Source organism: Papio anubis, chromosome 20, assembly GCF_008728515.1.
Source record: "Papio anubis isolate 15944 chromosome 20, Panubis1.0, whole genome shotgun sequence".
NCBI lineage: Eukaryota > Metazoa > Chordata > Mammalia > Primates > Cercopithecidae > Papio > Papio anubis.
Window position 1 is genome coordinate 9,592,485 of NC_044995.1, and position 15,543 is coordinate 9,608,027.

Genomic DNA, 15,543 nt, shown 5'->3' on the forward strand with positions numbered 1-15,543 from the left:
CATGATAGGCAGGAGTCTACAATCAAAACAACATAAATAATAAGATTAAAAATAAAATTAATTTGAAGCCATAAAAAAGAATGAGTTCATATCTTTTGTGGGAACATGGATGGAGCTGGAGGCCATTATCCTTAGCAAAGTATACAAGAACAGAAAACCAAATACAGCATGTTCTCACCTATGAGTGGAAGCTAAATAATAGAACTCATGAACACGAAGAAGGGAACAACAGACAATGGGGTCTCCTTTAGGGTGGAGGATGGGAGGCGGGATAGGAGCAGGAAAAGCAACACTTCTGTACTAGGCTTGGTGCCTAGGTAATGAAATAATCTGTACAACAAACCCCCATGACACAAGTGTACCTGTATAACAAACCTTCACATGTACCCTTGAACCTAAAAGTTAAAAAAAAAACTTAATGAGCGACAATGTACATTATTTGAGGATAATTACATTAAAAGCCCAGACTTCACCACCACACAAAATATCCATGTAACAAAATTTCACTTGTGCTCCTTAAATTTATACAAATAAAAAGAACAGTATAATAAAATAGTAGATCTTTCTTTAGAGATGACAAGGAGTGCCAGAGAAAATGCCTCCACATTCTGGCATTGAGATCATCCCCAGGGTAAGGGTACACTGTATGCCTGATCAAGCCCAAGTAAATATACTCAGACCATGAATCCCAGAGATGAAACATAGGTTCAGAACAGACAAAGCCACGGAGCTTCTGACTGATGGCCCAGTGAAGACAATCTCTGCCTGAATGGTGTCCACCACCTTATATTCTGTCCCAAGCCCTTCCATTTGGATGTAGGATCTGGTTCAAAGATGGATTTGAACACCGTTAGACACTGGCTTGATGAAAATTCACTTCTCATTCACTTCTCATCTGAAACATACAGAGAAATATAGGTCTTCGGCAGGAGGATTTCTTGAGGCCAGGAGTTAGAGAGTATCCTGGCCAACATAGCAAGACCCCATCTCTATTAAAAAAAATAATAATTTTATATATATGCCTTCTCTTGGGCTCCACCCAAGAGCAACCTGGAACTAAGTTCTTCAGGAACAAACTGTTCCACTTTGCTGTGAGGCAACAGATGTGGAAATTCGCTGACCAGGGGCTCTGTCCTCATACTTCCTCATACTTCCTGTGGAGCTTATGGTCATAAGAGTATCTGTCATCCTGCTAATGTAAATCAAAAGGAGGCCAACAGGGCTGAGGCCGTGTCAGCGTGATGGACCCCAAAGAGACCACCCTCCTGTGTCTCGGTGAGTTTCAGAGTAAAAGTGGGTTAGAGGGGAAAATAGGGAAATCCTAAAATAATCCAGGTGTCTCTTGACAGTATGACTAGGAGATTTTCGTGGCTGCCAAGGAGATTCTGACCTCCTTAGTGGAAAGGCAGTCTTTATCAATATGTCTATAACTTTGTCTCTGCCCAAGTCCGACCTAGCTTGTGGGACTCAAGGGTTAATATTTTTATTAAACCTAGAGTGTGTTATCTGGGATTAATGATGGTTCCAAGGTTCCCATCAAAGAGAGACTTAGAGGCTGGAATCTGAAAGGTAAAAATAAAGAATGAGCCTCAAAACTGTGATTGTTGTGGAAGGAAAAAATATGATTGAACCCCATATAGAAATATGGTTACTAGTATTTTGTTGAAGATTTTTGCATTTATGTTCAACAAAGACGTTATCCCGAAGTTTTCTGGTTTTGTTGCGTCTCTGCCACGTTTTGTTATCAGGATGATGCTGGCCTCATAGAATGAGTTGGGGAGGAGCCCCTCCTCCTGGATTTTTTCAATAGTTTCAGTAGGAATAATACTAGTTCTTCTTGGCCAGGTGCGGAGGCTCACGCCTGTAATCCCAGCACTTTGGGAGGCCAAGGCAGGCGGAACACACGGTCAGGAACACACATCCTGCCTAACACGGTGAAACCCTGTCTCTACTAAAAATACAAAAAAATTAGCCAGGTGTGGTGGTGGGCACCTGTAGTCCCAGCTACTCGAGAGGCTGAGGCAGGAGAATGACATGAACCTGGGAGGCAGAGCTTGCAGTGAGCCGAGATCGCACCACTGCACTTCAGCCTGGGCGACAGAGCGAGACTCTGTCTCAAAAAAAAAAAAAAAAATACTAGCTCTTCTTTATGTATCTGGTGGGACTGAGCTGTGTCTCCATCTGGTACTGGTCTTTTCCTGGTCTATCATTACAGAGGGTGATTTGTCATAAAGGTTGGAAATGGAAGCTTGATTTTTCATAAATCTCTCTCTTCCAGTGCTCTGTCTGGGCCAGAGGATTCAGGCACAGGAAGGTAAGTGTCCTGTAAATCTCTCCCAGCCCCTTTAGACCCTCTTGGAAGCTCAGGATAAAGAAATTGAGGAATAGCCTGAAGCACAGATTCTTATTTTAGTCCCCATTCTAGTTGTTTCTGCTGTGTTTCTCTTGCATAATTTCTATCACACTTTGTTATAGCCAAATCCTTCAGACTCATTAATGCTCAGGCCTGGATTTATAGTTAGTCCTTGCCTGTGTTAGACTGCCCATGAAGGATCTGTAATCTACTGAATGCTCAAAACTGCAAGAATGAGGAAGTCAGGAGTCATTTGCCCAACATCCTTCCTTATGCTTTGTTTTAGCAACCTACTTCCTCCTGTCACTTCATTTAAAGGGATGCTGCCATAGTCTAACCCTACTGAACATTCTAGTATTCTATAGCACTACTGCAGTACTAAGCATGCAGTAGTCTTAGAGTACTACTGAATATTCTGCCACCCCAACTACTACTGCCTTAGCCTCCTAATGGGTGTAAGCCCCATGTCCATCCATGTCTGCTCTCTTCCAGCTCCTTCTATAGCCTGAATTATTTGTGTGTTGAACAATATTCATTCTTCCTATCCATGAGCATGGAATGTTTTTCCATCTGTTTGTGTCATCTATGATTTCTTTGAGCAGCGTTTTGTGGTTCTCCTTGCAGATATCTTCCACCTCCCTGGTTAGCTGTATTCCTAGGTATTTTATTCTTTTTGTGGTAATTGTGAATGGATTCTGTTCTTGATTTGGCTCTTAGCTGAGATGTTTTTGGTGCATAGGAATGCTACTGATTTTTGTGTATTGATTTTGTATCCTGGAACTTTGTCAAAGTTGTTTATGAGATTAAGAAGTGTTTGGGCAGAGACTGTGGTTTTCTAGGTATAGAATCACATCATCTGCAAACAGGGATCGTTTGACTTCCTTTCTTCCTATTTGGATGCCTTTCATTTCTTTCTCGCCTGATTGCTCTGGCTAGGACTTCCAGTACTATGTTGAATAGAAGTAGTGACAGAGGGCATCCATGTCTTGTGTCAGTTTTCAAGGGGAATACTCCCAGCTTTTGCCCATTCAATATTATGTAGGCTGTGAGTTTGTCATAGATCTTCCTTATTATTTTGAAGTACGTTTCTTCAATGCCTAGTTTGTCGAGGTTTTTTAGCATAAAGGGATGTTGGATTTTATCTAAAGCTCTATTGAGATGATTATATGTGTGTGGCGGGGGTGGGGGGTTGTTCTATGAATCACATTTAAGATTTGTGTATATTGAATCAACCTTGCATCCCAGAAGTAAAGCCTACCTGATGGTGGTGGACTGGCTTTCTGATGTGCTGCTGGATTGTTTGCTAGTATTTTCTTGAGGATTTTTGCATTTATGTTCAACAAGGATATTGTCCTGAAGTTTTCTGGTTTTGTTGTGTCTCTGCCATGTTTTTGCATCAGGATGATGCTGGTCTCGTAGAATGACTTGGGGAGGCGTTCCTCCTCCTGAATTTTTTGGAAAGCTTCAGTAGATATAGTACCAGCTCTTCTCTATGTATCTGATGGGATTCAGCAGTGAGTTTGTCTGGTACTGGCCTTTTCCTGCTCTGTAGGCTTTTTATTACTGATTCAATTTTGGAGTTCATTATTGGTCTGTTCATGGATTCAATTTGTTCTTGGTTCAATCTCAGAAGGATGTATGTGTCCAGGAATCTCTCCATTTATTCTGGATTTTCTAGTTTGTGTGCACAGAGGTGTTCCTAATATTCTCTGATGATTGTATTTCTGTGGGGTCAGTGGTAATATCCCCTTTGTTGTTTCTAATTGTGTTTATCTGGATCTTCTCTCTTTTCTTCTTAATTAGTCTAACTAGTCACCTGTCTTACTAATTTTTTTCAAAAATCCAACTCCTGGATTTGCTGATCTTCTGAATGGTTTTTTGCGTCTCAATCTCCTTCTGTTCAGCTCTGGTTTTGGTTATTTCTCGTTTTCTACGAGCTTTGGGGTTGATTTCCTCTTGGTTCTCTCAGTTCCTCTCGTTGTGATGTTAGGTTGTTAATTTGAACTTTTTCTAACTTTTTGACGTGGGAGTTTAGTACTATAAACTTCCCCCTTAACACTGCCTTAGTTGTGTCCCAGAGATTCTGCTGTATTTACCCACAAATTCCAGAACAGACTGTTTAATTTCCATGCATTGTACAGTTTTGAGTGGTTTTCTTAGTATCTATTCCTATTTTTATTCCACTGTGCTCTGAGAATGTGCCTGGTATGATTTCACTATTCTGGATTTGTTAAGAATTGTTGTATGTCTGATTGCATGATTGACTTTAGAGTATGTGCCACAGGGCAATGAAAACAATGTAGATTCTGTTGTTTTGGGGGTGGAGAGTTCTGTAGATGTCTATCAGGTCCCTTTGGTCCAGTGCTGAGTTCAGGTCCTGAATATCTTTGTTTGCCTCAGTGATCTAACACTGTTGACAGGATGTTAAAGTCCCTCTCTATTATTGTGTGGTTGTCTAAGTCTCTTTGTTGGTCTCTCAGAACACGCTTTATGAATCTGGGTGCTTCTGTGTCAGATGCATAATATTTAGGATAGTTAGGTCTTCATGTTATTTTTTTAATTTATTTTTTTCTTTTTCTTTTTCTTTTCCTTTTTTTTTTTTTTTTTTTTTGAGATGGAGTCTCACTCTGTTGCCCAGGCTAGAGTGCAGTGGTGCAATCTCGGCTCACTGCAAGCTTCACCTCCCGGGTTCATGCCATTCTCCTGCTTCAGCCTCCCGAGTAGCTGGGACTACAGGTGCTGCCACCACACCTGGCTAATTTTCCAACATGGAAAACTATGTTTCCATGTTGCTTGCTTTCTCCCCATCTCTGTCGGGGACCCCAATGGGTTGCCTATTGGTCTCTTTACATAATCCCACGTTTCTTAGAGGTTTCAAATTTCATTCATTCTTTTGTATTCTTTTGTCTTCATTTTTGTCTGACTGAATTAGTTCAGAGAGCCGGTATTCATGCTCTGAGATTCCTTCCTCGTTTTGCTTTATTCTGCCATTAATACTTGTGATTGCATTATGAAATCTTGCAGCGTGTTTTTCAGCTCTATCAGATCCGTTCGGTTCTTTCAAAATGACCATTTCATAGATTAGCCACTGTGTCATTTTATCGTAATCTTTCGATTCCTCGCATTGGGTTTCAACTTTCTCCTGAATTTGATGACCTTGATTTCTACTCATATTCTGAATTCTATTTCTGTCCTTTCAGCCACTTCCTTCTGGTAAAGAGCCCTTGCTGGGAAGCTCGTGTGGGAATTTGGAGGAAGGAAGACACTTGCTTTTTGAGTCTTGTGCTAATTCTTTCTCATCCGTGTGGGCTAATGTTCTTTTAAGTGTGGTGCAATTGGATTGTTTTTCTTTTTTCTTTTAACTGTGATGTAATTTGAGTACAGTCAGTAGACTTCTTTTCTGGGTGGTTTCAGAGGGCTGGGGCTTCGCACAGGGTCTTTACTGATAGCTAAATTCTTGTCCTTGGTATAATGGGGGGTATATTAGCAAGCATTTTTGGTGTTGAAGTTTGGGCTGCAATCCAGTAAGTGATGCTTAAGCATAATGGCCAGTAGGTCATTCCTCATGACGGCCGCTGTGCTCCCTCTCATGCTCTGAAAGTGTGGGCTCCTCTCCCACTCAAGCGCTGGCTGCAGATCTGGGCTCCGCACTCCCAGGCTGCCCATCACAGCGCTGGGGTGAGCTCAGGTTTTATGTTCCCTCCGTGGCTTGGGGGCAGCAGGGGAAGGGACTTCAGCAGTGGCTGTGGCAGATAGCCTTTCACTTGTCCCTTGGGACTCCACCCCAGAGAGATGTGGAACCACTATCAGTAGTGCGATGAGCCAAGAGTGGGGCGACTGCGCTGTGGGCCCAAGCTAGGGGCCCTGCCTAGTGATGAGCAGCGGGGACAGGTGGGTCACAGGGGTGACAGACTGGCCTATTCTCCTTAGGGCAGCTTGCGGGAGGTGTGGTTAAGGCACTCAGAGTCTTTGCTCCTTCCCCAGTCTGAGGGCAGCAAGGCCAGGACCACTGCAGTGGCAGCCGCAGAGGGGCTGTGAGTTGCCTCTGGGAGCTCCGCCACAGAGAAATGCAGACCCACAGCTCCCAGGCACGCTCCGCAGAGGGTGGGGCTGCTGTGCTGTGGGCTCAGGCTGGGGCTTGGTGAAGAGCAGGGGGCTGAGGGCTCGCAGGGAGAGGAGACTGAGCTCCTCTCTTACGGTGACTGTGGTGTGCTAGAGGCATGAATGAAGGCTGGGCTCGGCGGCTCACGCCTGTCATCCCAGCACTTTGGGAGGCCGAGGCGGGCGGATCACGAGGTCAGCAGATCGAGGCCATCCTGGCCAATATGGTGAAACCCCGTCTCTACTAAAAAATACAAAAAACTAGCTGGGCGAGGTGGCGGGCGCCTGTAGTCCCAGCTACTCGGGAGGCTGAGGCAGGAGAATGGCGTGAACCCGGGAGGCGGAGCTTGCAGTGAGCTGAGATCCGGCCACTGCACTCCAGCCTGGGCGACAGCGCGAGGCTCCGTCTCAAAAAAAAAAAAGATATATATATATATGTGTGTGTAGATATATATATGTGTGTGTGTATATGTGTGTGTGTGTATATATGTGTGTGTATATATGTATCATTTCTACAAATGCTCAGTAAAAAAAATACTAATAATAAAATAAAATGAAGCATGAATGAAGCTCCTAGGCTCCTTGTTCTTCCTCAGACCACAGGCAGCAGGGGCAGAATCCTTGCCATGGCGGTGGCAGAGGGGCCATCAGTTGCCTCTGGGAGCCATTCCCCAGGGAAACACGGAGCCACCACCAGTGAGGATGCTGAGGGTAGGGCAGCTGCTCTGCAGTCCCAAGCTGGGGGGCTCTGCCTGGTAAAGTGGGGGTGGGGGCTCACGGGGAAGAGAGACCAGACTCCTCTCTGTCTGATGGCTGTGGCATAATGACCAGTCCCCGACACGTGAAAAAGAATTCTGGGAACTCAAAAACCCAGTTTGTCCCCACCATGGACTCCTTGCACTGCGTTTCAAATTTCTCCTCAATCTCGATGAGCTTCCCAGCCATCCAGATTCTCAATTCTATGTCCCTCGTTTCATTCATCTCAATCTAGCTAAGAACGAGATTTCCAGGGGACTATTGAGTTGCCAGAGTTCTTGTGTTCCTTTTATTTTTTCCTTTTGTGTGACAAGAGTCTTACTCTGTTGCCCAGGCTGGGGTGTGGTGGCGTGATCTCGGCTCACGGCTGCAACTTTCACCTCCCAGGTTCAAGCTATTCTCCTGTCTCAGCCTCCCAAGTAGCTGGGATTACAGGTGTGTGCCACCACACACAGCTAATTTTTGTATGTTTAGTAGAACCCAGGTTTTGTCAGGTTGGTCAGGCTGGTCTTGAACTCTTGACCTCCAGTGATCCGCCCACCTGGGCCTCCCAAAGTGCTGGGATTACAGGTGTGAGCCACCGTGCCCGGCCTTGGTGTCGATTCTTTCTCTTGTGTGAGGGCTGGTGTTCCTTTAACTGTGATGTCAGTTGAGTACAGTCACTTAGCTTCATTTCTGGGTGTTTTCAGATGCCAGGACTCTGCACGGAATCTTTATTTGTGGCTGGATTTTTCACTTCGTTGTATACTGGCAAAATATTTCAGTCTTGTATTTTGACGTGTGATCCAGTAGGTGGCACTTAAAAGGGGCTGGCCAGTATACAGGATCTTAGCCACAAGGCTGTTTTGTAGTTTTGTTTCGTTTTTTGTTTTGTTTTTTGACACAGGGTCTTGCTCTGTCGCCCAGGCTAGAGCGCAGTGGCACAGTCTCGGCTCACTACAGCCTCCATCTATCAGGCTAAGTGATCCTCCTGCCTCAGCCTCCTAAGTAGCTGGGACTACAAGCACACATCACCATACCGAGAAAATGTTTGTAATTTTTTTTTTTTTTTTTTTAGAGATGGGGTTTCACCATGTCTGCCAGGCTGGTCTCAAACTCCTGGGTTTAAGTGATCTGCCTCCCTTGGCCCCCCAACTCTTGTATTTTGACAAAGTTAGCAGTAGTGCTCTGTGGTTGTGGGGAGGGGTGACTCCCTCACCTGGTCCATTCCTGGGCCTTGGAGGAGCCTCCTACAATCACTGGCTCTGCACCCACTGTTTCCTTTGTTAGGATTGTTCTGCCCACGGGGCTCCCCCAGGCAGGGCATGGTGGGAAGACAGGCTGTATCCTTCCCCGGCCAGCCTACGGAGGGAGGACCACCCACTCCTCTGCAGGCTGATGAAATCAGGCGTTTCATTCTTCTGAGTGTTCTGAGAATGAGGGCTCCTCACCGCTCGGTCGCCACCCAAGCTGGTGAGTCCTTCTCAGCAAGGGCAGTTGGAACCACCTGATCTGCCATCTCAGTGCTTCCCAGGGGAACCTAGAGCTGCTGGGGCATGGCGGCTCACGCCTGTAATCCCAGAACTTTGGGAGGCCAAGGCGGGCAGATCACGAAGTCAGGAGATCGAGACCATCCTGGATAACATGGTGAAACCCCATTTCTACTAAAAATACAAAAATTATCCAGGCATGGTGGCGGGCACCTGTAATCCCAGCTACTCGGGAGGCTGAGGCAGGAGAATTGCCTGAACCCGGGAGGTGGAGGTTGCAGTGGGCCGAGATTGCGCCACTGCACTGCAGCCTGGGCGACAGAGCGAGACTCTGTCTCAAAAAATAATAACAAAAAAAAATAAAGATGGCAACCATAGACACTGGAGACGACTAGACGGGGAGGAAGAGAGGGGCTTGAAAAACTAACTGCCTACTGGGTACTATGCTCAGTACCTGGGCGACAGGATCCATCGTACCCCAAACCTCAGCATCATAAATTATTTACATGTTTATTTTTATTTATTTATTTTTTTAATTGAGACAGAGTCTCACTCTGTGGCCCAGGCTGGAGTGCCATGGCGGGAACTCAGCTCACTGCAAGCTCCCCTCCCGGGTTCACGCCACTCTCCTGACTCATCCTCCCAAGTAGCTGGGACTACAGTCGCCCACCCCCACGCCTGGCTAATTTTTTGTATTTTTAGTAGAGACGAGGTTTCACCGTGTTAGCCAAGATGGTCTCGATCTCCTGACCTCGTGTTCCACCCGCCTCGGCCTCCCAAAGTGCTGGGATTACAGGCGTGAGCCACCGCACCTGGCCTAAATTTTTCTTTAAATAAAGAATGACAGGTTCTTCATACCCTAATTTTCTTCCAGGGAACTTTTCCACGCCTTTCATATCTACCAGGTCAAGTCCTGTGGTTCCCTGGGGTGGGTCTGTGAGAATCCAGTGCCAGGCCATTCCTGACGCTTACCTGACCTGGCTGATGATGCTAAAAAACTCCACGTACGAGAAGAGAGGCGAAAAACTGGGGTTTTGGAATGACACTAAGCCTGAGTTCGTCATTGACCACATGGACGCGAACAAAGCAGGGCGCTATCGGTGCCGATATAGGATAGGGCTCTCCAGGTTCCAGTACGGTGACACCCTGGAGCTGGTGGTGACAGGTAAGGAAACATCCAGGGTCCACAGCCCTGGTGTGATTTTTTTTCTTATTTTTAATAGAGTATTTTTCGATAAGTTTTAGATTTACAGAAAAAAGAAAAATTGAGATGACTGCTTCACAGAGTTCTCAGCTATCTGGCACCCACTTCCCCTTAGAGCACACATCTGACATTACTATGGCATATTTCTTTTTTTTTTTACTTTTTTTGAGACGGGAGTTCGCCACAAGCTTCAGGGCTGGCGTAGTGATACTGCAGCCCTCCCGGCATTTTTCCGTTCTCAGCCTCTCGAGTAGCTGCGACTAGCAGGTGCTCACCTACCGCTAGTTTTTTTGTATTTTTAGTAGACGACGGGTTTCACTGTTAGCCAGGATGGTCTCGATTCCCACCCTCGCGGATCCGCCTGCCTCTCGGCCTCCCAAAGTGCTGGGATTACAGGCGTGAGCCACCGCGCCCGGCTCTATGGCACATTTCTTACCATTAATGAACAAATAGTGACAGATTCTCAGCTAAAGTCTATCGCTTATTTACATTTTCTTAGTTTTTACCTGATAGTCTTTCTCTGTTCCGGGATCCCATTCAAGATTTCACATTGCGGCCGGGCGCGGTGGCTCACGCCTGTAATCTCAGCACTTAGGGAGGCCAAGGTGGGTGGATCACCTGAGGTCAGGAGTTCCAGACCAGCCTGGCCAACACAGTGAAACCCCGTCTCTACTAAAAATGGAAAAAATTGCTGGGCACGGTGGCTCATGCCTGTAATCCCAGCACTCTGGGAGGCTGAGGCGGGCGGATCACGAGGTCAGGAGATCGAGACCACGGTGAAACCCCGTCTCTACTAAAAATACAAAAAATTAGCCGGGCGCAGTGGCGGGCGCCTGTAGTCCCAGCTACTCAGGAGGCTGAGGCAGGAGAATGCTGTGAACCCGGGAGGCGGAGCTTGCAGTGAGCCGAGATCGCGCCACTGCACTCCAGCCTGGGCTACAGAGCGAGACTCCGTCTCAAAAAAAAAAAAAAAATGGAAAAAATTGGCTGGGCCTGGTGGCACGTGCCTGTAATCCCTGCTACTTGGGAGGCTGAAGCAGGAGAATTGCTTGAACCCGGGAGGCGGAGGTTGCAGTGAGCCGAGATCACGCCACTGCACTCCAGCCTGGGTGACAGAGCGAGACTCTGTCTCACACACACACACACACACACACACACAGAGGTTACACACACACACACACAAACACACACACACACAGGTTTCACATTGCATTCAGGTGTCATGTATCTTTAGCTTTCTCCCGGCTGTCACAGCTTCTCCGATGTTGCTGGTTTTCCATGGCCTTGTCAGTTTTGAGAGTAGAAGTCCATCACTTTCAAGGGTACTCCCACTATTGGAAATTGTCCGATGTGTTGCTCATGACTAGACTGAGTTATGGGTTGTTGCAGGGAAGACCACAGAAGCAAAGTGCCATTTCATCTCCTCATAGCAAAGGTTTAAACTGTCCATGGGAATATGACTGTTGATGCTGAACTGGCTGTTGTTGAAAGCCTGGCTGAAGTAGTGACTGTGACCAGGCACCGAGGCTCACGCCTGTAATCCCAGCGCTTTGAGAGGCCGGGCGCAGTGGCTCACGCCTGTAATCCCAGTGCTTTGGGAGGCCGGGTGCAGTAATCCCAGCGCTTTGAGAGGCCAAGACAGGCAGATCACTTAAGCCCAGGAGACCAGCCGAGGCAACATAGTAAGACCCCATCTGTACAAAAAAAACAAAAAATTAACTGGGCATGGTGGCACCCACCTGTGGTCTCAGCTACTTGAGAGGCTGAGATGGTAGGATCATTTGAGCCTGGGAGGTCGAGGCTGCAGTGAGCCGCGATTATGCCACTGCCCTCAGCCTGGGCGACAGAGTGAGACCCTCTCTAAAATAAATAAATAAATAAAATTTTAAAAAGAAAAAAGAGGCTGGGCACTGTGGTTCACGCCTGTAATCCCAGCACTTTGGGAGGCTGAGGCGGGTGGATCACCTGAGGTCAGAGATTCAAGACCAGCCTGACCAACATGGTGAAACCTCGTCTCTACTAAAAATACAAAAATTAGCTGGGCGTGGTGGCAGGTGCCTGTAATCCCAGCTACTCGGGAGGCTGAGGCAGGAGAATCACTTGAACCTCGGAGTTGGAGGTTGTGGTGAGCCAAGATTGTGCCACTGCACTGCAGCCTCGGTGACAGATCGAGACTCCATCTCAAAACACAATAATAGGCCGGGCGCGGTGGCTCATGCCTGTAATCCCAGCACTTTGGGAGGCCAAGGTGGGCGGATCACCTGAGGTCAGGAGTTCGAGACCAGCCTGACCAACATGGAGAAACCCCATCTCTACTAAAAATACAAAATTTGGCTGGGCGTGGTGGTGCACGCCTGTGATCCCAGCTTCTCAGGAGGCTGAGGCAGGAGAATCACTTGAACCCAGGAGGCGGAGGTTGCAGTGAGCCGAGATCACACAATTGCTCTCCGGCTTGGGCAACAAGAGCAAAACTCCGTCTCAAAAAATATATATAATAATAGCAATAATCAGAAGAAGAAAAAAATAAAGGAGAAAAGTCTTGCTAACAGCTCACTCTTCTCTCTCTTAGGCTTGTATGGCAAACCTTCCCTCTCTGCGGATCGGGGTCCGGTGTTGATGCCGGGAGAGAATATTTCCGTCACGTGCAGCTCAGCACACATCCCATTTGATAGATTTTCACTGGCCAAGGAGGGAGAACTTTCTCTCCCACAGCACCAAAGTGGGGAACACCCGGCCAACTTCTCTCTGGGTCCTGTGGACCTCAATGTCTCAGGGAGCTACAGGTGCTACGGCTGGTACAACAGGAGCCCCTACCTGTGGTCCTTCCCCAGTAATGCCCTGAAGCTTGTGGTCACAGGTAGGTACCTCGCCGTCCAGCCCTGTGTCCGGGTTGGCTGTCCAGGGCCTTGTCACTGGGCAGGAATATGAATATGAAGAGGTGCACTGAGAATAATGTGAAGAGAGGCAAAGACTCACCCACTCCAGGACAGTGGAGAAAGAAAGTCTTCCCATCACACTTTCCACCTTCACTTCCTCGCTAGAGTTCTCCAGACAGCGTTCATTGAAAACTTGTGGTCTATGGAGAAAAGAAGGACTGACTCATTTTATTATATGTTATTTTCTGTGATGGAGTCTTGCTCTGTCGCCAAGGCTGGAGTGCAGTGGCACGATCTCGGCTCACTGCAAGCTTCGCCTCCCGGGTTCAAGCAGTTCTAATCCTCAGCCTCCTGAGTAGCTGGGACCATAGAGACAGGGTTTCACCATGTTGTTCAGGCTGGTCTCGATCTCATGACCTTGTGATCCACCTGCCTCAGCCTCCCAAAGTGCTGGGACTACAGGCATGAGCCACCGTGCCCAGCCAAGAAGGGCTAACTTTTAGAGTCACATGTTTATGGACTGTGTTGAGACAGTAGATACCAGGCTCAACCTTGTCTAGCACACCTCTCCTTTCCAGTTGCAGCTGGAAATCCTCGAACTCGCCAACCGTACTAGAATCCACCATGAGTGATCAAATAGTCACTCATGGTGACCATTTAGTGACCAAATAGTGAGTGAGGGGTCAAATAGTGACCACATTTGGTGACCAAATAGTGAGTGAGAGGTCATAGGAAAGACTTTTAAAATCTCTATCATGATCCCCATTTTTATTTTATTCATTTATTTATTTTGAGACAGAATCTCTTTTTGTCGCCCAGGCTGAAGTGCAGTGGCGCAGTCTCTGTTCACACTGCAACCTCCACCTCCCAGGTTGAAGCAATTCTCATGCGTCAGCCTCCTAAGTAACTGGGACCACAGGCGTGCACCACCGCACCAGGCTACTTTTTGTGTTTTTAGTAGAGATGGGGTTTTGCCATGTCGCCCAGGCTAGTCTCAAACTCCTGGCCTCAAGTGATCTGTCTGCCTCGGCCTCACAACGTGCTGGGATTACAGGCGTGAGCCACCGCGCCTGGTGGTGAAGACTCTAAAGGCTCTTTCTCAGACCAGCCTTTTGTTCTGAGGGTCACATGCCCGTGTCCAGCTGCCTCCCCAGCATCGCCTCAGGATTCCACCTGACTGCCTTCATGATCCAGGGTTGAGCTACAGATATTCTGACAGGATCCCACCTTGCCTGCGGTGGTGTAGAGAGTGATTAGATATTTAGTGAAATCACCAAGTGAGGAGAGAATGAAAAGAAAAAACACAACCTTGCCTGGCCGGGTGGTGGCGCGAGCCTGTATCCCAGCCACTCAGAGGCTGAGGCAGGAACCACTGAACTCCAGGAGGCGTTGGTTGCACTGAGCCAAGATTGCGCCATTGCACTCCAGCCTGGGTGACAGAACGAGACTCCATCTCAAGAAAAAAAAAAAAAAAAAAAACATGGCTGGGCACGGTGGCTCACGCCTGTAATCCCAGCACATTGGGAGGCCGAGACGGGTGGATCACTTGAGGTCGGGAGTTCGAGACCAGCCTGGCCAACATGGTGAAACCCCATCTTTACTAAAAATACAAAAATTAGCCAGGCGTGGTGGCAGGCGCCTGTAATCCCAGCTACTTGGGAGGCTGAGGCAGGAGAATTGTTTGACCAGGGAGGTGGAGGTAGTTGTGAGCCGAGATCGCGCCACTGCACTCCAGCCTGGGCGACAGAACAAGACTCCGTCTCCAAAAAAAAAAAAAAAACACAACCTGCCCGTAATCACCTCCTTCCCAGTTTATGGAACTTCCCTGCCCGTGGACACAGTCTTGGTGACTGATCAATGTGGTGCTTGCAAAGTGTGAGCCCATTGAGGAGATGCCTGAGGGAGTCACATTTTGGCAAGCGAATAGGGAAATGGGCTCCCGTTTCAGGGCTCTGGGGTTGGGATGGAATGAAACACACCCGCCAACCATTCATCTCCCCGAATTGTGTCTCCAGACTCCATAAACCAAGATTACACGACGCAGAACTTGATCCGCATGGCCGTGGCAGGACTGGTCCTCGTGGCTCTCTTGGCCATACTGGTTGAAAATTGGCACAGCCATAAGGCGTTGAACAAGGAAGCCTCGGCAGATGTGGCTGAACCGAGCTGGAGCCACCAGATGTGTCAGCCAGGATGGACCTTTGCACGAACACCAAGTGTCTGCAAGTAAACATCTGGAAGTGAAGGCAGAGATGAGCCAGGACTGTGAGTCCAACAAAGCTACTTGAAGGACACAAGAGAGAAAAGCGCACTAACAAGCTTGAATCCATTTTCTTTTTTCTTTTTTTTTTTTTTTTGAGACAGAGTCTCGCTCTATCACCCAGGCTGGAGTGCAGTGGCACGATCTCGGCTCACTGCAACCTCCGCCTCCCGGGTTCAAATGATTCTGGTGCCACAGCCTCCCAAGTAGCTGGAACTGCAGGCACACACCAACGCACCCGGCTAAATTTTTGTATTTTTAGTAGAGACAAGGTTTCACCGTGTTGGCCAGGCTGATCTCGAACTCCTCACCTCAAGTGATCCACCCACCTCGGTCTCCCAAAGTGCTGGGATTACAGGCGTGAGACACCGCGCCTGGCCAGATGCATTTTCAAACCAATCAAATGGTGTTTTCTTATGCAGGACTGATCGATTTGCCCCCTACCTTTCTGAACATCAGTTATGGTTTTCCACCTTTATCTGTCTTCTGATTTTTTATATCCTGTTTAATTTCTTCCTTCATTG

The 15,543-nt window shown here is 47.6% G+C and overlaps 1 protein-coding gene across 11 annotated transcripts; it reads left to right on the forward strand.

The window, feature by feature from the left end:
- Nucleotides 1-1,111: 1,111 nt before the first annotated feature.
- FCAR (Fc fragment of IgA receptor) lies at nucleotides 1,112-15,056 on the forward strand. 11 transcript variants are annotated; one of them, XM_031659017.1, is made up of 5 exons: nucleotides 1,135-1,275; nucleotides 2,279-2,314; nucleotides 9,554-9,844; nucleotides 12,453-12,740; nucleotides 14,775-15,056. In XM_031659017.1, the coding sequence occupies exons 1-5, from the start codon at nucleotides 1,242-1,244 to the stop codon at nucleotides 14,987-14,989; spliced, it is 864 nt and encodes a 287-aa protein (XP_031514877.1). In that variant the 5' UTR covers nucleotides 1,135-1,241; the 3' UTR covers nucleotides 14,990-15,056. The 11 variants fall into 11 exon arrangements, with proteins under 11 accessions (XP_031514884.1, XP_031514878.1, XP_031514877.1 ...); XM_031659024.1 differs by lacking the exon at nucleotides 2,279-2,314 and having other exon boundaries at nucleotides 1,112-1,275; nucleotides 12,453-12,666; nucleotides 14,775-14,865; XM_031659018.1 differs by lacking the exon at nucleotides 2,279-2,314 and having other exon boundaries at nucleotides 1,134-1,275.
- Nucleotides 15,057-15,543: the final 487 nt, after the last annotated feature.

What these genes read in the sequence shown, in the direction of transcription:
- FCAR (XM_031659016.1), top strand. Translation starts at nt 8,515, where the DNA reads ATGGTGGGAAGACAGGCTGTATCCTTCCCCGGCCAGCCTACGGAGGGA. An exon ending in CTCGGTCGCCACCCAAGCTG is followed by an intron (nt 8,663 to 9,553) that starts GTGAGTCCTTCT and finishes ATTTTCTTCCAG; the next exon opens with GGAACTTTTCCACGCCTTTC. An exon ending in CCTGAAGCTTGTGGTCACAG is followed by an intron (nt 12,741 to 14,774) that starts GTAGGTACCTCG and finishes TTGTGTCTCCAG; the next exon opens with ACTCCATAAACCAAGATTAC.